The following is a 24908-nucleotide window of genomic DNA, read 5'->3' as shown; positions in this document are numbered from 1 at the left end:
CCCAGGGAGCATCTGCCCCCTGGTGGTCAATGTGCATCATAGCGACTGGTCGTTCCATTGTAACAGTCATTTAGGCTTTTATATATATGCTAGAGGCCTGGTGCATGAAATTTGTGCAAAGGGGGTGTCCCTCAGCTCGGCCTGCACCCTCTCACAATCCAGGACCCCTTGGGGGATGTCCAACTGCTGATCCCACAGGGATCAGGCCTAAAACGGCAGTCAGACATCCCTGTCACAATTCAGGACCACTGGGTCCTGACCACTCACCTGCCTGCCTGCCTAATCGCCCCTAACCACTTGCCTGCCTACCTGATCGCCCAACCACCTCTGCCTCGGCCCCCGCCATGGCGACTTCGTCTGAAAGGATGTCCGAAATGACGTCCGGAAGGTCGTTCGGCTGTCCAGTCTAATTAGCATATTATGCTTTTAATATCCTATCTAATAAAGAGTGAATATGCTAATTGACCCTCACACCATTGCAAAGATGGCGGCATCCACAGCCAATAAGGAGGGATTATGCTAATTGACTGTCATGTCCTCAAAGATGGCGGCACCCACAGCCAATAAGGAGGGAATATGCTAATTGACCGCCATGCCCTCAAAGATGGCAGTGCCCACAGCCAATAATGAATGAACATGCTAATTGACTGCCACTCCCTCAAAGATGGTAGCACCCACAGCCAATAAGGAGGGAATATGCTAATTGACTGCCACGCCATCAAAGATGGCGGCGCCCAGTCCCCTCAGTCCCGCTGGGGCAGCAGGCACGGGGCAAGGTCGGGCCCAGCTGCTCTGCGCGCCTGCCTCCAGAGTCCCCCAGTCCCCTCAGCCCCCCAGACACCCAGGGCCGTCTGAGGGTCAGGTAACCAGGGCCAGCCGAGGCTTGCGCTGCTGGCAGTGGCAGCAGCAGAGGTGTGATGGGGCGTCGCCTTCCCCTGATCACCAGGTCGCCTGCTGCCCCTGAGGGCTCCCGGACTGTGAGAGGGGGCAGGCCAGGCTGAGGGACCCCCCTCCCCTCCAGTGTATGAATTTTCATGCACCAGGCTTCTAGTGTATGTATGTATATATATATAGAGAGAGAGAGAGGAAGAGAGAGAGAGAGAGAGAGAAGGAGAGAGAGAGAGAGATGGGTTCATCAACCACTTTAAAGGAGTGTCAACTAGCTCAGATCAGGGGTCCAGCTCCTAAGGGTTACTATATTTGACAAATAAAAATATAGGACACCCAAAGAAACCAGAATTTCAAATAAAGAACAATGTTTCATTATAACATGCTCTAATTATTGTATGGTACATACTTACACTAAAAAAAAATTACTCACTGCTTATCTGAAATTCAAATTTAACTGAGTACCCTATATTTTATCTGGCAATTTGACTGGCTTTTTGCAGCAAAAAACACTTTATTAAAAGAACAACGGGTGCTATAGGACCCAGAGTCACACGTTCTCAGGTGTAACCTGCTCCCAGGAGCCACTCCCTCCGCACCTCTTCGCTCTTGGCCTTAGGAGGGCCTAGGACCCAGAGCCAGATGGCTGGTTGGGGTTCCGACCTCACCGGCCAGCCCAGCCCCGGCCTGGGTTCCCTTCCTTCACATTCGCCCACTGCCCACAGCGAGGGCCTCACTCTCCCCAGCACAGAGCCACTGACGGGGACTCGGGGTCTAACCCGTGTCAGGCTGGGGAGGGCTGGGGATTAGGAAAAACAGCCCTGAGCCGAGGAAGAACTAGTAACCCCTGAAGGAGGCAGACAGACGTTCCCTCTCCGCCCGTCGCTAACGCTGGCCCGTGGGAGGCCCTGGGCACCTGTCTGGAGCGGCTCAGAGACAAAAGGAGGGCTCTTGCCGAGCCTGCTGCCCACTGCACCCGACTGGCAGAGTCTGCGGACCAGGAGCAGCCCTGGCGCCTGGTCTCACCCTGCTCCTTAACCAAACCACAACGCACCACTCTGAACGCTTACCTCAACGCACTGGGTTTCAGGGACTTCTGGAGAATCTTATAGGCCCCTGAAAAGGAAGCAATGTGTTACTGGCACAGGACATTCTGGGGAAGGGGCTGCCTGCACCGCCAGGGAAGCAGCAAACCCACAGGGAGACGGAGGCCCTCTCCCCTGGAGGGTCCCCCACACCCACAGGGCGGCCGCACTCCGGGAGGGTTTGAGGTGGAAGTGGCTAATCCGGTGGTGATGCCTTCAGCACAGAGGTGCTGGGGGAGGCTGGTGGTCACGGTGTGGTTAACAGGAAGCTGTTGAGTGATGGGCAGGAGAAACACTGGGATGTCTGACAGTGGGTACCTCGGGGCACAGTGCCCCAGGACCACAGACAAGAGCACTGAACGTGTGACTTGAACACAGTCAGGTGGCCCTTCTATTTCACCCAGTTACTTTTTTGTATATTGATGGGGTGTCTTTGGCACAAACTTCTGGGTCTCTTCCCACCGTGTTTAGGGAAGACCGATCAGCCCCCCATGGAGGGCCTGAGCCAGCAGAGCCGCGCCGTGGTGAGTTTGTGTTTGTCCCTGAAGAGAGACTGTATTGGAAATACAGTTTGAGAAAACCTCCCAAACAGGACAATCAAACCAGAGAATGTCCATTTATTTTAACCTCGACACTGTATTTAATCTTCCTGTTGTCCAAAGTCACTAAAAAGCAGATTCACAGTAAGATCTAAATAATAAGCCTTAATTATCATAGTAAGCGTTCTTTTAAGACTTACCTACACCGAGTAAGTGAATTACAGCCCAGAAGTACCCATCTGGATCGAACTGTAAGACAGGATTTGAAGAAATATGGCTACAGGTTCCCACGAACAGGCCAGTCTGGCAATCAGATACCCTAAATGTCAGCGCACAGTGCCAGGCACGGGCACCAGCCAGGGGCCCAGACGGGACTGTGGGGCCTGGAGTCAGGGTCTCACCAGGTGCCTGCCACTTCTCCCAACATGCTCCCTGCCCCCAGCCCTCTCCCACTCCCCTCTCCACCCCCCCCCACACACACACCCGGCATCTAGAAGGCCACCTGATGATGTCACCACCTAGGGCCTCAAATCCCTCGGCAGTGCTCCAGGGACACTTCAGGGTGAACTCCAAACTCAGGGCACCCGGCATCGTGACAAGCCCTGGCCCCCTCCAGCGCATCCATGGCCCCTCTACAGAGAAAGGGAACTCGCTCTCCCTGGCCCCAATGCTCCCCCGGCTCAGCCCTCCTCCCCTCCCCTCCTGTCTCCACAGAGCTTCTCATCCCCCAGTTTTACTAATTCCTGTCTCTGTCGCCACCTGCACTTGAACGTAAATTCTAGGAGCCAGTGACCAGCCTAGAAGCACCCACGTGCGTAGTAGGTGCTCAATGGAGTTGAGTCCCAGCATGCTTAGGGCACCCCAGGGCGGGGTCCACCCCTGCCTGCTCCTGGCTAACCCTCCTCCCTCTTCATGATTAGGTCCAGAAAGCGGGGCCTGGCTCCAGCATCGGAAAGATCTGGGTTAAACTCTAAAATCCCACTCAATCGTCCGCTGGTGACCGCATGGGCCGCCTTCGTCTTTGGCTACGACGTGGAGACACAGTGGTCCCTGTGGGCTTGAGGGTTTAAGTGGGGCACAGGGAGCATCGGCCCGAGCCCGGCACACAGCAGGCCCCGGAACTGTTAGCTTCCCGTCCCGTGTCCTCAGGTCTCTCAGGTGCTCACACGTCCCACCTGCCCGGCAGAGCCCTGGCCGCTCTGCCAATCCTCTCCATCGTCTGCCCTCCTCTCCTTTGCTCTGACGAGACCCCGCCTTCTGTCTGAACGAGGACACGTCTTTGTGCCCAGAGTCTGGCTCGGGGCCTGACACTTCCTGGAGCCTTGGTAAGTGCTGGGAGCAAAGAAAGTCCCAGCAGCGAGAGGACTCCTGGAGTGCGGCTGGGTCTCAGCCTCAGACAGAAAAACAGGGGGGCAGGCGAAGAGGCCTGGGGAGAGAAGTCCGCTGCGCCCCAATGTGCGAGGCTCGGGCAACTCGGGCGCTGGCTGCAGGCTCTCCAAGAACCTACGGAGGCAGACGGCACCCACCACAGCACCCACCGCAGCACCCAGAGGCCAGAGCTTGGCGGCCCCACTGCACAGCCTCGGGGAGAAGGTGGGGCCCCGAGGGAACGCGTTGGCCTGGCCAGCAGGTACCCGGCCTGAAAGCACTCAATGCCTCCGCGCAGGCTCATTCTGACCCCAAAAGGGAGGACTGGGGAATTCTGCTCCCATGAGCAGGCTTCATGGTAACAGAACTGGGGAGGGAAAACACTGACTGAGCTCACCTGGGCGTCATTGAAGGGGAGGCTCCCCGCAGCGGCCAGGAGCAGGAGGGCGCTGTGGAGAGAAGGAAGACAAGCAGCATCAGGCTTCAGCATCCACGAATCCTCGAGAGCATGGGGCTGAGATACACGGACGGAGCTCGGTGGAGGCCACGGTCCCGCAAGACCGAGCCCGGCCCCTGTCCACTCTCAGAGAGCCCATGACTTCTGCAGTTTTCAACTGTGTGCCCCACCGACCACCAGCCGTCTCCCCAAAGACGAGCGTTGGCAGGGCATTCGCAAAATCAAAGCTGAATCATAAGCAAACACTTGAGACAAACTCAAATTTAGGGACAATCCACAAAACTGGGCTTCCCCTCTTCAAAAATGCGAGGCTAATAACATGTGGGGACAGGAGATCTGGCTTAGGGTGCTGGGCACAAGGTGCATATAGAGATCTTGTCAACAGAAACCCACACTGAAACCCGTATGTTCATGTTGACCAATGTCACCCAAAAAAATGTAATAGAAAAAAACTTCACAAACACACACACACACACACACACACACACACACACACACACACACTGTGAAGGCAGTGAAAGACCACGGGAGGCAGAGGGACCGTCCAGACTGAAGAGCATGCAGACACAACATCTCGGGGAGAGATTACCATGAAAGACAACATTGGGATAGACGGCCAAGTGTGGACATGGACTCCACATTAGAGAACAGGGTTGTGCAAGATATGTATTTTCTAAGTTTAATTGCAGTTTACACAGGAGTGTTATTTTTAGGAGTATTCAGGGGTAAGGACGAGGTCTCTGCAACTTATTCTAAAAGGGCTCAGAAAAAAATTAAAGAATAATTGTATATGCACATTCTTATTTATGTGATATGTATGTATATATGTATTTTCTCGATGGGTGAATCTAAGCAAAAGGTATATGCGAGCGAGTTCATTGTAACGGTCTTGCAACTTTTCTGTAGGTTTAAACCTCTTTCCTAAATAAAAGGTTTTATGAGGAAAGTCTCTTATCCATACTCAGATATTTACAGATGAGATGCTACGGTGCCTGAGATCTGCTGGAGTGGAGGCCCTGGGTGGAGGTACAGGTTGAAAACTATTGCCCTAGTTTTCTCAGTGGTCAGAGCATTGGCCATAGGACTGAAAGGTTCGATTCCGGTCAAGGGCACATACCTCAGTTGCAGCATCAATCCCCGGCCCTGGGCCTAAGGCCCAGGGGCTGGTATGGAGGGACCCTCAGAGTGGGGGCAACACGACCTGGAAGGTCAGGACAACATGGGACATCCTGAGGCTCAGAAAGGCTCCCCTCTCCAGCCCCCCAGCTCACACACACACACACACACACACACACACACAGAGGACTTCAAGGCACAGACTGCTCCGGGCTCAGAGGCAACAGGTTGGATGGAGTGAAGCTGTCGGAGGGTTTGCTGGGCTGCCCAGGAAGGGAAGGTTTCAGGTGGGAGGAGAGAAGGCTCCTAATGAGTTTGGGGTCTACCTTCGGATGAAGGCTCTACAGAACGCAGGACCCTTCCTCATCCTCAGGCCATGAGCATGAGGGTCCCCAAAAGCTGACGACCCTCCAGGCTGAGGGGAGGTGAGACAGCCCTGGTTTCCCACCAACCACGGCCCTGGGCAATGCCTACCTGCCTCAGTATTGGTGGGCTTTCATGCCTATTTAGCGCCTGCTAATCTCTTTTTTTAAAAAAAATATTTTTTAATGATTTCAGAGAGGAAAGGAGAGGAAGAGAGAGATAGAAACATCAATGATGAGAGAGAATCATTGATCAGCTGCCTCCTGCCTGTCACCCACTGGGGACTGAGCCTGCAACCCTGGCATGTGCCCTTGACCAGAATCGAACCCAGGACCCTTCAGTCTGCAGGCAGACGCTCTATCCACTGAACCACGCCCGCTAGGGCAGCACCTGCTAATCTCTTAAACAAGGGGATGAGTCCTGATGTTTCTTTTTTTTTTCCAAGTAGCAGCCTGTAATAAAGTGAAAAATAGAGACTGAATGGAAGCCCAGAAATGCTGGAACAACAAGCCTCTGGCTGGGTTTCTCGCCCCGGCACGGAGCTCCTGCAGGGGGACAGGAAGCGCACCAGGCGTCTGGGTCAGAACCAGCGCACGCCTGCCTGAGCTCCTGCCGGGGACACTGAGGCACGGAGGAGGGGGTGGCGATGACACCTGCCCGCTGTCACCTGGCCGTCTCCCAGGATCACAATGCAGATCCCTGACTCGCAAGCCAGTGCTCTCTCCACTGGGAATGCTTTCAACCCAATAAACTGTGAACACTATTTTTAAATTTTTAAGTCATTCCATGTTTTCCATTTTCACTCTCCATTGGGATTGCACAACTCTGTGAGGTTTTGGGCATGGACAACTGAAATCAGCAGTGGTTGTTTTTGCCTTAGGAATAAAATATTCCAGAAAAAGAGGAAGTAAGTTTTAGAGTAAGACTCAAAACAGGGATATATGAGTATTTATAACAAATTCCTCTGTCAACTCTCAAGTATGAATCTTCAACAAACAGTTTTATCATCGAAGTTAAAAATCAGGTTAAATCTTGTATTTTAGAGGTTTGTGTGTGTGTGTGTGTGTTTTAAACTTACCTACAGATCTTGGCAGGAGGCGTTTTCTGCATGAAAATAGAGAGATTTATAATTAGTCTTTAAAAACCCTCTTCCTTAAAAGAAAACGTTAAGACCAAGTTCATTGGGGGCCGAGCAGCAGCTGCACTGAGTGTTGCTGAGGCCTCGCTGCTGGGACAGAGGAAGGATGACTCAGCGCCCAGGCTGTCGCCTCGGCAGAGCGCCCTGGGGGTGCAGTCTTCCCATCCCCGCCACCGGTCCTCCCTCCACCCCCAGCCCTGTCCAAATACGTCTCCTGTGAGAGAGCAGCAAGACACCGGCCAAGCCTCCCCTGCCCCATGCACCACGGGAGGGAGGGAGAGGCCGATGTAACTGTGATAAAGGATTGACGCATGTGTCCGACTCCCGGTCCAGCCGTCTCTTTAATTTTCCTTCCATTAATCCAGCTCTGACTCTCAGCGGTGCTATAAATTCTCTGGCATGATGTGTAAATTAAGAAACAGAAAAAAAGAAGGGACATTGGACTCCACCCTGACCGAGAAGGAAAAATAAGAGCAGGAATCTCAACTTGGCCCTCAAAGCTCGGGGAAATGAAGAAATTCTAATGCGGACGCTCCCTTGGTCACCTCCTGTTTGTGGTGGGCTTAGGGGGGTGAGTCTTTGCACTCGGGGAGAAAGTCTAGCAGGGAGGAGCACAGATTGCTCTATACTTGCAGGGGAAACGGTCAGGTAGGAGAACAGGTCAATCCTGAGCATTTCAGAGGGTTATTTTGCTGGCTGAGGACAAACTATACTTTTTTAAAATTTTATTTTTATTGATTTCAGAGAGGAAGAGAGAGGGGAAGAGAGATAGAAACATCAATGATGAGGGAGAACCATTGATCAGCTGCCTCCTGCACGCCCCACACTGGGGGTTGAGCCTGCAACCCGGGCATGTGCCCTGACCTCCTGTTTCATAGGTTGACGCTCAACCACTGAGCCATGCTGGCCGGGCCTCACTATGATTTTCTGACTCCAGATTAAGGGTGAAGTACGACCACACTGATTAAAAGAGAGCACTGGCGAGAGCCCTAAGTCTCCCCATCACTACACAGTCCAGCCCCCACTGTTTCAATGCACAGACTTCCCTCGCTCATCTCTGTGGGTCCTGCCTCAGCAGGGCACAGGGCACAGAGCACAGGGCACAGGCTAACCGTGCCTCCACTGCCCCCTGGTGGCGACACCTTGCCCTTCAGTACAGAACGGATGACCCAGGCACAGGTGACCTGCTCCGAACAACTGGATAATCGTCCCCATGACGGGGAAAATGTGTCCCTAAGAGGTTCTGAGCTAAATATAACCAACATCTCAAGGACTGACGGACGTGTAGGGACAGAGGGATAGAGACAGGAGGGAGGCCCCGACGCTCCTATGAGTAACATGCTCACCCAGCTGTTGGGAGCTTGTTACAGGGCAGCAAACCAGTCCGTGCCTGAGCAAGCGCACCATTCCACAGAGGAGAGAATACTTTTTATTTTATTATTTTTTAAAATATATTTTATTGATTTTTTACAGAGAGGAAGGAAGAGGGATAGAGAGTTAAAAACATCGATGAGAGAGAAACATCCATCAGCTGCCTCCTGCACACCCCCAACTGGGGATGTGCCCACAACCAAGGTACATGACCTTGACCGGAATCGAACCTGGGACCTTTCAGTCCGCAGGTCGACACTCTATCCACTGAGCCAAATCGGTTAGGGCTATTTTATTATTTTTTTTAAATGTTTTTATTGATTTCAGAAGGGAGAGGGAGAGACAGAAACATCAATGATGAATGAAAATCATTGTTCGCTGGCCTCCTACACGCCCCCTACTAGGGATCGAGCCCGCAACCCGGGCATGTGCCCTGACGGAATCCAACCTCGACCTCCTGGTTCATTGGTTGATGCTCAACCACTGAGCCACGCCAGCCGGGCAACCTTTTTTATTTTGAACCCCTCAGACTAAAGGAGCTCAGACCTGAGACACGGAGCATAAAAATGAGCAGAAAGTCACTACAGAGCTCCATCCCCCGGGGCTCCAGGAACACGGGGTGGGGGGTGTCATCCAGGGGTAAGGCCACGCCTCCAAGTCACTGCCAACGTCACACACAAATCGCGTGGCTGGGTTAGAGGACTGCCTCCAGGGCTCCCCGCTCTGGCCGTGGCTATCCTCGCACTCTACCAGTCCTGACTGCGTCCGAGTTCTTTAGGGTCCTGGGTTACGGGCTACACGTGAGGACACAGAGGCCCCAAGAAATTAGGTCAGCTGCCCAAGGTCGAAGGGCTTGGGACACACAACCTAGCGCCACAGCCCGGCCCTTTATGACCCTGCTTGGCCACAGCCCATCGGCCAGGCCTGTCCCCCCCGCACCACTACCCCCCACACCACCACCCCTTAGCCCTTTCAGGCCACAGCCCTCACGTGCTGGTTCTGGCTGGAGAGACAGTGATCAGGGTGGGGAGAGCCCAGTGAGAAGCGAGTCTGAGAAACACGCCAGTACCATTTGGACCCCTCTGCAGCTCAGCTGCCCAGGAAACACCGAGCAGGCCCCACGGCTGGGCGGAAGAGGCAGCACTGGGCTGGAGACGGGGACGTGGGAGTCACCGGGAACTGAAGCAGCCGGTGCCACAGGGTGGAGTCCAGAAAGTGTCTGGTCTCCTAGGCTCCCGAGACAGAGCCCGGGGAGGCCCTGGACGGGCGGCTATGAAGAAAGAGCCAGAGGCTCGGGAAGAGGCCAGCAGGGAGGGGAATGTAGATCATGTGAGGCGAGGGAGTCGAGAGAAGGGTGTGGGGTGGTGAAAGGTGCAAAAGACAAACAGAGTCGCAAACAGGAAGCCATCAGGGGCTTCTGCCAGAGCAATTTCAGGTAATGGTGGGGGTGAAAGCAGGAAATGGTGGGAGATGAGAGAGACGGGAGGATGTGGACAGCATAGACTCAGTGGTGGGCAAGGGCCAGGACGAGAAGAGTGGAGATGGGGGGGGGGGTGCATGGGCACAGCAGCGTGCTGGCTTTCCTGTTCAGTTTTGGTTTTATAAACACAGTTGATAAAAAAGCTGTGGTGTATCTACACCATGGAATACTACGCAGCTGTAAAAAAAGAAGGCTCTCTTACCCTTTGAGACAGCAAGGAGGGACCTGGAGAGTATTGTGCTAAGTGAAATAAGCCATTCAGAGAAGGACAAGTATCCATGACCTCACTCCTATGTGGAATCTAATGAACGAAATAAACTGATGAACAAAACAGATCCAAAGACATAGAGGCATGGAACAGAGTGCAGAATCTCAGAGGGCTGGCAGGGGAGGGTGGGTGGGGAGAGATTAACCGAAGAACTTATACGTATACTAGTGCCCCAGTGCATGGATTCGTGCACTGGTGGGGGACGTGGCCTGCGGGGATCGGCCCTCTGTGGGAGCAGCCGCTCATCCTGGTCAGCTGAGCGAGTGGTGCTCCCACTATGGGAGCCCACTGACCACCAGGGGGCAGCTCCTGTGTTTAGCATCTGCCCCCTGGTGGTCAGTGTGCGTCATAGAGATTGGTCAAGTGGTCGTTTTGGTCATTCCACTGTTCAATCTCTGGGCTTTTATTATAAAGGGTGTCCCAAAATTCACGCAAGAAGTAATTTTGATAGAAAACACAGGTTTATAATTAAAAATTGTAATTTTTTTATTGATTCATAAAGTATACAGTATAGGGTTATGTATGGAATAGCACATGGGGTAAATGGCCTCCACGGCTTTGCTGGCACATACGCAAAGCCGTGGTCTTCATTGGTCTTCATTGTCCCTGCTCCTGGGCCATAATTGGTAGTTGGTAATGCTTATCAAATTGAAGGGATTGAAATCAAAGGGCAACAGATATTAGAATCTAATTCAATAAACCAAGTAAAATTAGGCTTTTATTATTTTTGTTGTTGTTGTTAATGCTCACGCAAAATTCAAATCTTGCGTGAATTTTGGAACACCCTTTATAGGACTAGTGCCCAGGTGCATGGATTCGTGCACATTGAAAGGAAATTAATTAGAAGGTGGCCGGCAGGGCGGGACTGGGCGAGACAGGCTGGACATGCCCTGGAGCCAACCTCCCATGGTCCCTCCCTGACCAGCCACACCTAGGGTGGCACCACAGCTCGAAGGGCGTCTGCAGAGTGAGCGGGGTTCCTCTGGCAGGAGGGGTCCCTCGGCTGGCCTGCGGGGATCTCCAGCTCTCCGACTTCCCCTGAGGGGTCCCGGATTGCAAGAGGGTGGTTCTTGGGTGACGCACCCAGAATCGGGCTCCCTATTCTCTGGTGCCGGGGTGCGTCACCCAAGAACCGCCACTGCCAAGTCACTGCAGCTCAGCCGCTCCTGCATTGAGCATCTGCCCCCTGGTGGTCAGTGCACATCATAGCAACTGGTCGGACAGTCAAACAGTTGCTTAGCCTTTTATATATATAGATATGCTTAACCGTGGACACAGACACTATGCATAAGGGGGACGAGTATGGCGTAGAGAGAGTGAATGGAGGGGAAAAGGGACATCTGTAATACTTTCAACAATAAAGATAAATTTAAAAGTAAGCACAGTTTTTGTGAGTGGGTCTCCCAGGACCTGCTCCACCCCTGACTGAGAGCACTGAGCGTGTGGTGGGCCGAGGGAAACAGCCAGCAGAGAGGGAGGGATAACTAGTATGGAGAGGAGGGCAGGTAACCCAGGAGCTGCAGGCAGGAATGACAGGGTGCATGGGTGCTCAGTGGCCTCGGCCACAGGAGGGACTCCTCCCTCCTGCCCACCTGTAAGAAGTGTGCTGCCTGGTGAATGGCTCACCAGCCTCTCTTAAAAGTTCCAAAATTTTGATATGGAATCATTTCAAAAGGGAAGATGTTAGGAAAAAAGTAACTCCTGAAAGAGGGACCAAGTTAAAACCACCACTAATAATGTCAATAAACACAGCTAACATGCAGAGCACCTACTACGCACCAGACACCGTGGGAAGCACTCATGTGTGCCGCGCTGCGCCCTCCTGACAGTGCTATGAGCTGGGTGGGGTCACTGCCCCCTCACAGACGGAGGCGCAGAGGTGAAGAAGCATGTCCTAGCTGGTGTGAGGCTGAGCTGGAGCTGGGAAGGAAAAGGAATGTCTGTCCCCGGCATTGCCCAGCGCCTTACAGAAAGCTTGGACATGGGCGTCCACGTGGCGCTGGGAGATGCTGGGAGGCGCTGGGAGGGGAACCACCAGGCCCACAGGGGATCCCTCTTTGCATCCCAGGCCCTGGCTCAGGCCTGGCCTGGAGGCCCACGGGGTTAACACGCACTCCCACGTATGCTTGGTGGATGACAGATGTCAAAACCATGGTCCTCGAAAGTAATAACCCCTGTCCGGCAGTCCTGACTGGCAACAGATATCCGGAGAAGGTAGACACTACTTTCAGCCATTAAAAAAAAAGGCATGCTTTGAAATTTAAAGCAAGGGACGTGAAACTGGCATCATGCATTATCATTTACCTCTTTCCGAAAACACATCCGGTGCCCACAGACAATAACTTCAGCTGCATTGTGCAAAGTGAGAAACACAGGAATGGCCTGAAAGGAAACAGAATAAAAAGCATGAAAATATTTTCTGTGATCTCATGATTACATAACTCTTGATTTCTGCTTAAAAATAAAGATCCGTGGGAACTTTGGCATTCACATATGCTAGTATATATAATCATCTCCAGCAACACCCCGTCTGCAGGGACTGGTGCTCTTGGTTGGAGTACTGTGCTAGGTGAGGTGGATGTAGAGGCTCCCTTCCACGGCTATTCCATCAACACACAGTTACGAAGCATCTGCTGTGTGTCAAGCACTGTGCCAGGTACAGAGGACACATCCCGTGAATAAGTGGACACCTGCAAGATGGACTGGCCTGCTCTCAGTGGATATGCATTGGTCCTAAAGAGCCAATCTGGAAAGGGAAAAGGCCAGAAGAGCTGCCACTGTCCAGACCACTCTCTAAACCACTGTCCAGACCACTGTCTAGACCACTGTCCAGACCACTGTCCAGACCACTCTCTAGACCACTGTCCAGACCACTGTGTAGACCACTGTCTAAACCACTGTCTAGACCACTGTCCAGACCACTGTCCAGACCACTCTCTAGACCACTATCTAGACCACTATCTAGACCCGCAGTTGCCAACCTTTCAGACCTCACGGACCACCAGTGGTCTGCGGACCACCAGTTGGCGACTGCTGATCTAGACCACTGTCCAGACCACTCTCTAGACCACTGTCCAGACCACTATCTAGACCACTATCTAGAACCAGAGGCAGATGACCAAGACTTGAAACACTTGAGTTCCGCCGTCTTCTGTCAGGCGATTACCATCTGCCTCACCCATCACCTGTCAGGTGACTATGAGAAACACATACAAATACACAGGGGAAATCACTCTAGAAACATATGGAAACACTGTACAACAAAAAAAGTTGTTATTAGTATGCACTTCTGTTATTCAAACTTCAAAATTCTGGCATCAGTAACTACCCAGATCCTACAAAAACTTTAAAAACCTTTGGACAACACAGTTTTTTTTACCCAGTGCTCTACTCTGCAGAGGAGAGGAAGCCCCCAAGGTCACGGCTGCAAGTAAGGCAGCAGACTCGCAGGAGGGCACAGCTCGGGTCTGGCTGAGCGCCGACAGGCACGGGGTCACTTCTCAGCCCCCCCAGGACGTGTCCCCCCAGGACGTGTCCCCCCAGGACGTTTCCCCCCACGGCACACAGCAGCCCATCTACTCAGGCTTGTAAATCGTGAAAGAAAAATGTTGATTTAATTTATAAATTACTGCTTTTAATTCTCAACCACTATTTTGCAACTTGGGAGCTGTCCTAGCAATAATATTGTTGTCCAGTGAGGCAGATCTCGTTTGTTTTATTACTGCTTTCACATAACAACAAACTTTACATAAAAGGCCTCAACTGTTCTGTAAATATTGCATTTTCCAAAAGCAGGAATGCAATCATTTTCCGACAGATAAAAACAGTTAGTCCCAGGGTAAAAAATGGAAAGAGGTTAGTCTAGCCATCATGGCTCAGTGGTTGAGCATTGACCTTTGAACCAGGAGGTCAAGGCTCGATCCTCAGTAGGGGGCGGGCAGGAGGCAGCCTATCGATGATTCTCCTGTATCATCAATGTTTCTCTCTCTCCCTCTCCCTTCCTCTCTGAAATCAATAAAAACATTTTTTTAAAAATGGGAAGAGGCATTACTATCGTTAGATTTTTTTTAAGCCACATTCTCAGTCTCTGGTCAGTGGTGGTATGAAAGGTTATCTTTTGATGGCAAAATAACTAAATTTTTGGCGTCCCATATAACGTAACTAGAAGTTTGTTCTTCACAGTTCCCACCTTTGAGCTCAATCCAGGGGGACAGGGTAGGAGGATAGAAGAGAGGCTCTTTTCACTGGCATCCCATGCTACTGGGCATCAACCCTGTACCAGGCACGTACTTCCACGCCTGAACCCAGCATGGCCCGGCCACATTACCAAGGGGCAGGGTTACCGTTCCCCGGGAGCAAGGGGCAGGCTAAACCCTCTCCTGGCCCGAGGACGGCCCTATCGACAGCTCCACAAAGTCACCACCACCCTTTTTCCTGCACCTCCATCTGTGCATCTCTTCGTCTAAAAGAAGCCGGCCCTTCCCTGTTACCTGTTTGTCTTCAATCCAGGGAGAGAGAGTGGGTCAGGCCCATGTGCCTCAGGTCCAGGGCTTGCTCTCCACTCAGCTATACCATTATCAAAGCTTTGTCCCATTAACCGGATGCAATAAGCTAGCAGGCAGGGGGGCAGAAGAGACAAGAGAAGGGCTGTCCCCCAAAACCTCCAACACTCACCAGTCTGGATAATGCTCTGGAACCGGCATAGATTATGCCCACAAACAGCACCGAAGCAGGAAGCCATGCCAAAACATCAGATCTAGAAAGAAGAAAAGAGGCCATAATACTTCCGTCAACACTTTATGTCCAAAGCCTTCGCTGGAAGGAATTACCTTCAGGTCCCCCAGATGCAGTGACAGCAGCTATGACACATCCCTGGGGGAGTCGAGCAGTGTGACAAGTGTATCTCTGAGGGTGATGGAGGCCACTCGGCCACCTACCTAGTGGCAGTGGTCCCACCGCAGGACACAGGTGAGCTGGACGTGGAAAAAGCCTCCTGCAGGCTGGGAGGGGGAACAAATCTAATTTTTAAAGAAGCAGTGAACATTATTCTTTGGATGTTAAGTAGCCAGAAGTTTTGAACTTATGCCACATTAAAAATTTTAAAGGCTATTTAAAGGCAATACACCAAACCGCTCCGTGGAACCACAACCAAAGGACCCACAGTGTCCAAGGACAGAACTGGGAAAGCAGCCGAGCTAGAGCCTGAGCTGGGAGGCCACGTGCCAGCTTCTCCGACCGAGAGCCCGAGTGCCGGCTCCGGAGTCTCCAAGGACTGATTCAGTCATGGCCACACCAAGAACTGCTTTTTCAAGGAAGTTTAGAACCCGCTCTTCCCAGAAAAAGCAAAATCCGGTTTATAGGGAGTGCATCTCACCAAGGTGGCAACTTGCTTCCCCATCAGTTACAAATGCATTCAGTCCTCAAACTCAAGTTCTGAGTTATTCCAATAACAGGCATCAGCCAAAACCGGTTTGGCTCAGTGGATAGAGCGTCGGCCTGCGGACTGAGGGGTCCTGGGTTCGATTCCGGTCAAGGGCATGTGCCTGGGTTGCGGGCACATCCCCAGTGGGAGGTGTGCAGGAGGCAGCTAATCGATGTTTCTCTCTCATCGATGTTTCTAACTCTCTATCTCTCTCCCTTCCTCTCTGTAAAAAAATCAATAAAATATATTTAAAAAAAAAATAAAAAAAAATAACAGGCATCAGTAAATGAAGCCGTCTCGGGAGGATGTGACATGATCATCCCAACTAACCAACGGCCTGCTCTCCTGGGTGGCTCCCGCTCAAACATGATCTTTGTCAACTTCATCAGCATGAGCAGCACCCGCTCCGTGGTCAGACCTGCCTTTGTACAACTTCCCAGAGAGCATGGCATGAAAATGTGTCGTCTCCCCTGGCTGGTGTGGCTCAGTGGTGTTTTTGTTATGGCAGCCTGCACTGACTAATACACCCTCCTTTACAGCTCTGACATGCAGGATTCTAAGAGAGCCAGTGGCCTGCACATCGGGAACAAAGGAGCACAGACTGTTTATTAGCGCACTCTCTCTTTCTCCAACTTTCATTCACAAGGCGGCACCATCTGGACCTCAGTGCTGGGTGATCTTACATTGTCTCCATGCCAACAAAGGAGGCCAGAGGGCATTAAATCCTGGGGTGGTCCTGGCTCTCTGTGGTCCATGGGCCTCCAGGAGCGGCCGAGCCAGTGAGTAGGTGTGTGTGTGCGCGTGTGTGTGCATGTGTGCGTGTGTGTGTGTATATGTATATGTATGTGTGCATGTGTGTGTATGTGTGCATGTGTGTGTAAAGGAAAGGAGCTCACAGTGACTCCTGGGGGTAAAGATTAGACGGTACAATTGCAGAGTAAGTCCCTGTTGAAGAACTATTTGCCACAGGGTCTGGTTTGAAAACTGCGGGCTACACAGTTATTCTCACAGGATTTATGCTTTACAAATGCTGCATCTTGCTGGAGTTGTGGGTCTGTTTTTGTGTGCGCACACTCCTGTCCCTGAGCACCCGGTGAAGAAAGCATTTACAAGCAGCATGTGAGATGCTGGCATGAACGATGAAACTGTTGTTATTGAGATGAAGGCTGATTAAATTAAATCACTTGTTTTCAAATACAGCGCACATCAGAGGGTGCATCCGCTCCCTGAACACTCGGTCTGTCTGTTCGTGAATGCCTCAAGGGCCCCTTGGGCTGAATTCTTGGAAACTCCCTGTGTTATACTGACACCCAGTGGACCGAGAAAGTTTCCACACATGAAAATAACGAGTGACCAAGACACCAGGCTCACGTGGCGCCTGTCGGCATTGCCTCCACAGTAACGCCTCACAGCTGTCAATCACCATGTGTTTCGCAGGTCACAGGACTTCTAGAGACATTGGCTCAATACTGCAGGAGGTTCCTAGATTCCATTTCTGGGGGGTCCATTACTGGTGAATACGGCCCCCACAGAGACTTATTCTCTCTTCTCCTCCCTCCTCCTTCTCTTAGACCTTTCTCCTCCCTCTTCCTCTTCCTCTGACTCACAGGCCACATGCCCCTGACCAAGTTCAACCCCAATACTACTTGATCCCAAGAACGCTGTGATGCTACTCCCTGTCACAGAGCTCAACTTAAAGTTGGAGTCAGCAAACTACGGCCCTGGGCCAAATCCCCGCCTGCTGCCTCGCTCTGCAAACGGCACTTTGTTAGCACACGACCACTCCTGTCCGCTCGTCCGTCTGTGGCTGCTTCCATGAGAGGCAGGGGAGCGGCAGTGACAGACGGCCCGGCCCACAAAGCCGACATACCTGGTCTGTCTCTGCTTGCTGGCTCCTGGTTTGAAGTAAGGCCGCCTGGTCCCCACCTCCGGAACCTACGAGCTGGGAGCCCAAGGCTTCACACACGAGGGGTATCCCTGGCTAGACAGACGGGATCGCTGCCATTTTGTGGTAAAGTTTCATTTTTCAGGGCACTTTCATCACTGGTCCTTCTCCTCCAGAATCATCACTTCCCCCAGTTCCCATTTCACTGGCCTGAGAGTCTCAACATGTCACCCCATTTTGTGCTGCTACGGAAACACTGACACCTTCAGCAAAGTTCTGACAATCCCTGAAGCCCAACAAGGGTCTGAAAGAAATCAGTTCCTGCCCGGCCGGTGTGGCTCAGTGGTTGAGTGTCAACCTGTAAACCAGGAGGTCACAGTTCGATTCCTGAGCAGGGCACATGCTTGGGTTGCTGGCTCGGTCCCCAGTAGGGGGTGTGCAGGAGGCAGCCGATCCATGATTCTCTCTCATTATTGATGTTTCTATCTCTCTCTCTCCCTCTCCTTTCCTCTCTCTGAAATAAAATAAAAAGAGAAATAATCCATCATTAAAAGAAAGTACAGTCCGGACCCTAACTGATTGTCTCACTGTTCATTCTTTAGGGACAGGACTGGTAAATTTGGAAGTTTTATAAAGATATCTGTTATGGCTCCACAAAGACACTCAATGGAAAACTAAGGGGTGGGACTTCTCCCCCACCTGTTAGGGAATCTGAGTAAAGAGAGTGGAAGTTCTTTATATTCTTTCTAATCCTTCTATAAGAAAACAATTTCAAAATTTACTAACAATGTTTAAAAGCTTATTTAGAAACTCATTCATAGTGGTCTTCTGATGTAAAACAAAGTCAAACTAGTATGGTATCATACACTACACATCTCACTTCATTTTAATACCATGTCAGTGGCATTACTAACCAGAAAAACACTACTTGCATCCTATTTGATTATAAAATCATTGCATCTTAAAGGTAGAAGGGAACTAAGAGACCAAACAGCTCAAATAAACACCCGTGTTTCCCAACATAAAGCCGAGAGAAATCACATAAGAGGAAGCAGGTCTGAGTCATGAAGCACAGAGAGGCTCTACCTTGAACTGCTGTTGATCTCCACCCAGCCCAGTTTCCACGACACATGAAGCAAAAGTCCACCAACTAACGTCTGCCACCTGAAAGGAATAAGGGTCCATTTGAATTTTTAAATTTTTAATTTATTTTTTTCCAATCTGAATTTAACTTAACGGTCTCAAAGCCATCGCCCAGAAGGAAGATCTGTCGACACAAATATACACATCCAACCTTCTTGGCCTTTTCCTCCCTCTCTCTCCCATTGCCACCCCAATGCTCACTGTCCTTCCCAACTTCTACTTACTCCCTTGAATCCATAAGAGCTGACATCGGGCCTCTCCTTACCAAGACCTGCCCTGAACAACTCCCCACACCCACCTGCGTTCCCATTGCCTCTGCACTGACGATTCCCAGTCGCCCTGCTCACCCGAAACCCACAAGCTCCCATATATAACACATCCAAAAAACGTTCCCTGGAACTTCCGCCTTCCATCCTGGTCGCCTTCCCACTCTCCCTAATCAGCGAACCAGAAAGCTAGATGCCGTCCTGGCCCTTCCTCCATCCTCACCTCCCTCATTTACTTGCAAAATCCTACTGATTTATCCCCATAACAGTTCCCACGCCTGAAGCCTTCCTTCCATCCCTACGCCTCTGCCTACTCAGACTCTCATGGCCTGCCACCTGAACACCAGCACCAGACCCATCCAGGCTGCCCCGCCCCATCCAGTCTCTCCCTTGAAGCCAAAGGATTTGTTCTAAAATGCAACCTTAAATGTTCTACTCGCTTGTTTTAAAAATGGTCGAGCCCAGCCAGTGTGACTCAGTGGTTGAGCGTCAACCTATGAACCAGGAGGTCATGGGTTCAATTCCAGCTCAGAGCACACGCCTGGGGTTTCAGGCTCATCCCCAGTAGGGGGTCTGTGGGAGACAGCCAATCAATGACTCGCTCTCATCAGTGATGTGTTATGTCTCTCTCCCTCTACCTTCCTCTCCAAAATCAATAAAAACCTATATATATAAAAGCCTAAGCGACCCATATCACCGGTTGCTATGACACACACTGAGCACCAGGGGGCAGACACTCAATGCAGGAGCTGCCCCCTGGTGGTCAGTGTGCTCCCACAGCCAACCTCCTGTGGTCCCTACCCCCAGTTGGCCGGCCCCAGATCGACCCCGATCACCAGCCAGGCTGAGGGACCCCACCGTGCATGAATTTGTGCACTGAGCCTCTAGTTACTAGATAAATATCACTCTATCTTGCAAATAGAGATTATGTTCTCTTCGCAAAGGCCCAGGGAATATTCTCCATGAACAAAACAATAGGAGGTGCACAGTAGGGCAAAGTAACTCATTCTACAAATATTTATTGGGTGCATTGTGTGCCCGGCACTGATCTAGACACTCCAGGCATCAGTGACGAAAACAAAGACCCCTGTCCTGGTGGGCCTGCCTTTCTCTTTTGCCCGCCCCTTAGATTTACCTGCAGTGACTGAAACCTCGTGGTTATTCTTGCTTCCTTCTCCTTCAGCCCTAGCATGCAGGTAGCCACCAAGTCATAACTAAAAATATGGCTTTGAAATTTATGAATGTGCTGCCTAAATAAAAAAGCAACTAGAAGGAAACAGGATAAGTTTATGCCTATAGTTCCCCTCAATACTTGGGTATTTTGCTATACTTTTTTCTGCATTGGGAAGGGGAGGGGTGCTTATTTTATAACCTGTGCTCCCCCTAAACTCTGCAGGCTGAGGAAGTGTGTCTCAGGTGAGCTTCATGACCCCACATATGTTGTGGCTGAGAACTGACACCTGCAGCACTAGGAAAAATCGACCGTTGTTAATATATACATACTAGAGGCCCAATGCATGAATTTGTGCACGGGTGAGGTCCCTCGGCCTGGCAGCAATGGGGCCGATTGAGGCTGTCTGACCCAGTGCTAATCGGGCAGCCAGCCAAGGGGGGTGGAGGGGTGGAGGGATTGCGGGAGGTTGGCCAGCCACGGGAGGTTGGCTGTGGGAGGGCACTGACCACCAGGGGGCAGCTCCTGCATTGAGCATCTGCCCCCTGGTGCTCAGTGAGTGTCATAGGGACCGGTCGTAATGGTAACTTAGGCTTTTATATATAGAGATAGATATATAGATTGTATTATTTAGCACATATATGTGTGTATGCTAATTAATATAATTATTATACATATGAAGTTCTTGTTTGTCCAACTGAACTGTCATGGAAATATAGTAGTAAACTTGTCTCCTATTACTAGTATGTTTCTATTTATCCCTGGTATTCCTGCACTTTTGTTTGATAAATGATGATGCTCTGTTTACTGGGTTACAGAGGTTCATCACCATCATTTTCATTTTGAACTGCACGTTCCAGCATTATAACACGTATCTATCCTCACTTGTATCATGCTTTCTGTCCTGAATTCCGCTTTGTCTGACATTAAGATCATGAGCCCTACTTTTTTGTTTGCATGTGTGTAATACAAAAAAGAAGAAAAATGAGAGATGAAGAGCTCTACCGCATATTTAAATGCTAATAATTAAAACAATTTAGCATAGCCCCTTTCCATAAAAGTTGACAAAGAAGTACTCAATAATATACCCTGTACTAGATTTATCAGGGTGATCGTTTCATAAGTTATACAAATGTCTACTCACTATGTTGTACAGCGGAACAAATATTTTATGTCAACTGTAGCTGAAAAAACTAAAGGAAATTTATTACCAAGAAAATATTTAAAAATAGATCCCAAGAAAATAACTTCAGCCCTGGAAGGGGTGGTGCAGTGGTTGAGCATCATCCCATGCACCAAAAGGTCACCAGTTCAATTCCTGGTCAGGGCACATTCCTGGGTCGGGGGCTCGATCCCTGGTTGGGGCACATGGGGGGGGGGGGGGGCACTGATCAATGTTTTTCTCTCTCTCTCTAAAATCTATTAAAAAACATTTGAAAAAGACAGAAACAACTTTATATATTACATTAACAACCCAAAGGCTAGAAAGGGTTATAAATAAAGCATAATAAATGGGAGGCCTACCCAGCGGGCTCGGCTGGTTGTTCATTGTTCTGTTCACCAAAATAAAAAGGCAAAGAACAAAATAAAATTGCAAAAAAAAAACAAAAATAAAAAATCCAATAAAGATAATGGACAAGTGGTTGGCATCCTTAAAATATGAGGAATTCATAAACTGCTAAGAAAGATACAAAAAAAACAACCCTGTAGAAATAAAAGTGTAAACGGGAAATATAGATACTTCACTAGAAAAAAAAGATGCAAGTGAGTAATAAATATAACTGTCCAACTTGATGAGTAATTTAAGAAATGATAAGATAAAACAATGTGATACCAATTTTGGCTCATGAAATCAGCAGAGAAGAAAAAAATAGTCATGGTTCTAGTATAATAACACAGAACTCTCATGTACAGTCTGGTGACAATGTAAATTGGTAAAGCATTTTTTGGAAAAGATTCTGTTAACATTCAAGAAGAATACTAAAGAAGTTCATATTCTTTAACCCAAATTTCTAATGTAGGAATGAATCTATGCCAACGAAATAGTTGGAAATTTGGCAGAGATAAGTATAAAAAAAGTCTGATAACTCTATTGTATTTATACCACCCAACTGGGACACAACTTAAATGCCCATGAATAGAATAGTTAAATAAATTACAGTATATCTATTTGGTGGAAAATCCATGCAGTCATTAAACATATGTTAAAGATAAAAGGTAAAGGAGGTCAAGTACTTGGTGACAGGAGATCTGACTTGGAGTGGTGAACACACAGCATATACAGATGATGTGTTATAAAATCATGAGCTTGAAGCCTATGTAATTTTATTAACCAAGGTCAGCCCAATACGTTTAATTAGAAACATTTTTAAATATATATTTAAAGGAGACTTGGTGATGCTGGTAGAACATCTCCTGCAAATGTGTGCAAAGAGCACAGCAATACTCACCCTTGGAACAATGTAGGGCAGGTAAATTTCAAGACCGACAGGACGTACTGGAAAACAAATACCCGGTTAATGGACGTTTTCAAATGATAGAGAACTGAAAGAAACCACATCATCACAGAAATCTCTAGCACAGAAACATAAGAACACTCAAGTTTCAAAAAGGCCTTTATTCCCTGCCTCTCCCCACCACAATCACACACAGGGCAAGACACAACAACACAGAAAAGCCTTCCCAGCCCTGGTCCAGACAGTGGGCCTGCCTGCTCCCCGGGTCCCCAGAGCCTGACCACCTCAGGGGGAGGAAGGGCCACACGGGCAATGGGGCAGCCGCTGGGTCTGATGCTGGACGGCTGACCACGCAGCATCTTCCCGGACCCAGAAGGGCTTAAGCGTTTTTCTAAAAACCAGCTCAGCTAAGGTCACCTTGTATTTCTATTGTCTTTCAATCAGATTGACAGCACTCTACGAATGCGGGGGGAGTTGTCCTTATGGATATCTTTTGCTACTTTTTTCTATTATTAAACATTTTAAGAATTATTTAAAAGCCTAATTCTATTAAAGGGCTTTAGGATGGACTCCACTGATTGCTCACATGCTCTAAACAATGGAATAGAATGGTGTTGGGTCCCCTGTGTGAGTTCCTAAATGCCACAATTCTGGCTCCCACTGTGCACATGTTTATTAGAAATGACCTTCACTTTTCTCTGGTCTATTTACTCCCATAATTCCATGTCCCTCCCACTTTCCCCTGATATTTTCATTCTACAACAGACATAGAGGAAGATTGCGTGAATATCTGGGCCATATCCTGCATCGCCCTTAACAACCCTCCTGCAAATAACAAATATTTACTTAGTTTATTGTGTGCTGGGCTTTGTCCTCAAACTTTTTAAACAGGGGGCCAGTTCACTGTCCCTCAGACATTCCACACACGCGCACTGCGGGCCCGGGACGAGTCAGCTGCTCAGCAGGACAGGCAGCGGCGGCAAAAACACCCTGCGGGCCGGATGAATGTTTTCGGCGGGCCGTAGTTTGAGGACCCCTGTCCTAGATACTGGGCAAGACAGAGAACCCTGCAGCTGCCACTTCACCTCCCGCAAGAACAGTGAGAAAACAAGGAAATCTCTGAACAAAGGCTACCTCTCCTGTCAGCAAAGAATTGCTCAGACAGAGACCTATTTGGAAGAGGAGCAGTAAGAGTTTCTCAAGGGAAAAGGAGCAATTTGGGGGCCTTGACAAGGAGAACGGATGTGGACTTGGCCTCCAGACGGAAGGGCTAGCACCTGTGAGGGGAAGGACAGGTGGCTGCCTGGGCCTCGGTCGGCTACCGCTGGAGCTCCTGCGGACGGAGGAGCGCCTCCCTCACCAGGCCGGCCAGGCCAGGCAGCCCCAGCACCTGCTGTCCGCACGCTGAGTACACGCTGTCCGCACGCTGAGCAAACACCAACCACTTTTATTTACTTACTAGAGGCCCCATGTAGAAATTTCGTGCACTGAGGGGCGGGGGAGAGTCCCTCAGCCTGGCCTGCACCCTCTCGCAGAACAGGACCCCTCGGGGGATGTCCGGGACCCCTGCTCCTTACCACCTGCCTGCTCGCTGCTCCTTACCGCTCAGCTTGCTGCCCCTTAGCACTGCCAGGGAGGCGGGAGAGCCTGGCTTCTGGCTGAGCAGCGCTCCCCAGAGTGCACTGACCACCAGGGGGCAGCATCTGCATTGAGCATCTGCGCCGCCCCGCCCCCCCCACCCCACCTCAGTGTGTGTCACAGGACCGGTGGTTCCAACGTTGGGTCGATTTGCATATTGGGCTTTTATTGTATAGGATTTTTTTGTTCATCCTCACCAGAGGATATTTCTTCCATTGATTTTTAGAGAGAGTGGAAGGGAGGAGGAGAGAGAGAGAGAGAGAAGCACAGATGTGAGAGAGACAATCGACTGGTTGCCTCCCGCGCACACCCCGGACCAGGGCCTGGGATCAAGCTTGCAACCGAGGTGCACACCCTTGACCGGAATCAAGCCTTCAGTTCAAGGACCAAAGCTCTAAACAATGAGCCAAACTGCTAGGGCTCACCACTCTTCTAAACAGTAATAAGACTAAGGAATGAAACTAAAATGGGCAAGATTTTCTTAATGAACTTCCTTTAGACAGAGAGGGAAACAGTTTGAGGAGAAAACTACAGAGAAATAGGACAATAAAGAAATTAGCATAGGTTCCCGGCCCCTCAGGCAGCCACCCCAGTGGGCACACGCGCAGGCTCTGCTCCAGCCCCGCGCTCCCTCCCTTTGCCCTTCACTTCCCAGCTGCCAAGATCTTGGAAGCTTTGAAGCTCAGCAAAGAAGGGAATCCATTGAGAATAGCCTGTAAAGGCAGCGTTCACCGGGCATCCAGAGATCGGCTACTAGCCCGGCGGCTACTGACCCGGAGCAGCGATTCGCAAACAGCGCGACTGCAAGAGCCAAGGGAGACCTGCACCCCTCACGGAAGGTTGGACTTGCTCGA

At 50.3% G+C, this 24908-nt stretch overlaps 1 protein-coding gene across 9 annotated transcripts in view; it reads right to left on the bottom strand.

Moving 5' to 3' along the window:
• Positions 1 to 24908, bottom strand: part of TMEM241 (transmembrane protein 241) — a 59834-nt gene that overhangs the window by 21053 nt on the left and 13873 nt on the right. For 6 of the 9 annotated variants that reach the window (XR_002826645.1, XR_002826646.1, XR_002826647.1 and 3 more), the window contains exons 2-10: positions 22411 to 22457; positions 18467 to 18544; positions 15011 to 15073; positions 14748 to 14829; positions 12378 to 12455; positions 6895 to 6920; positions 4278 to 4329; positions 2713 to 2761; positions 1959 to 2004 (exon numbers count right to left, since the gene is read on the bottom strand). Coding sequence is in view for 6 of the 9 variants with exons in the window: in XM_023745715.1 (XP_023601483.1) it covers positions 1959 to 2004; positions 2713 to 2761; positions 4278 to 4329; positions 6895 to 6920; positions 12378 to 12455; positions 14748 to 14829; positions 15011 to 15073; positions 18467 to 18544; positions 22411 to 22457 (521 nt within the window). In the remaining 3 variants the exon portion in view is untranslated. The remainder of the gene's footprint in view (positions 1 to 1958; positions 2005 to 2712; positions 2762 to 4277; positions 4330 to 6894; positions 6921 to 12377; positions 12456 to 14747; positions 14830 to 15010; positions 15074 to 18466; positions 18545 to 22410; positions 22458 to 24908) is intronic. The other 3 variants (XM_023745719.1, XM_023745718.1, XM_006104460.3) reach the window with 2 other exon arrangements.

The sequence above is a fragment of the Myotis lucifugus genome, unplaced genomic scaffold (assembly GCF_000147115.1).
Source record: "Myotis lucifugus unplaced genomic scaffold, Myoluc2.0 scaffold_574, whole genome shotgun sequence".
Lineage (NCBI taxonomy): Eukaryota > Metazoa > Chordata > Mammalia > Chiroptera > Vespertilionidae > Myotis > Myotis lucifugus.
Note: the sequence above shows the minus strand (reverse complement) of the source record. Positions and strands in the feature narration are given on the sequence as shown.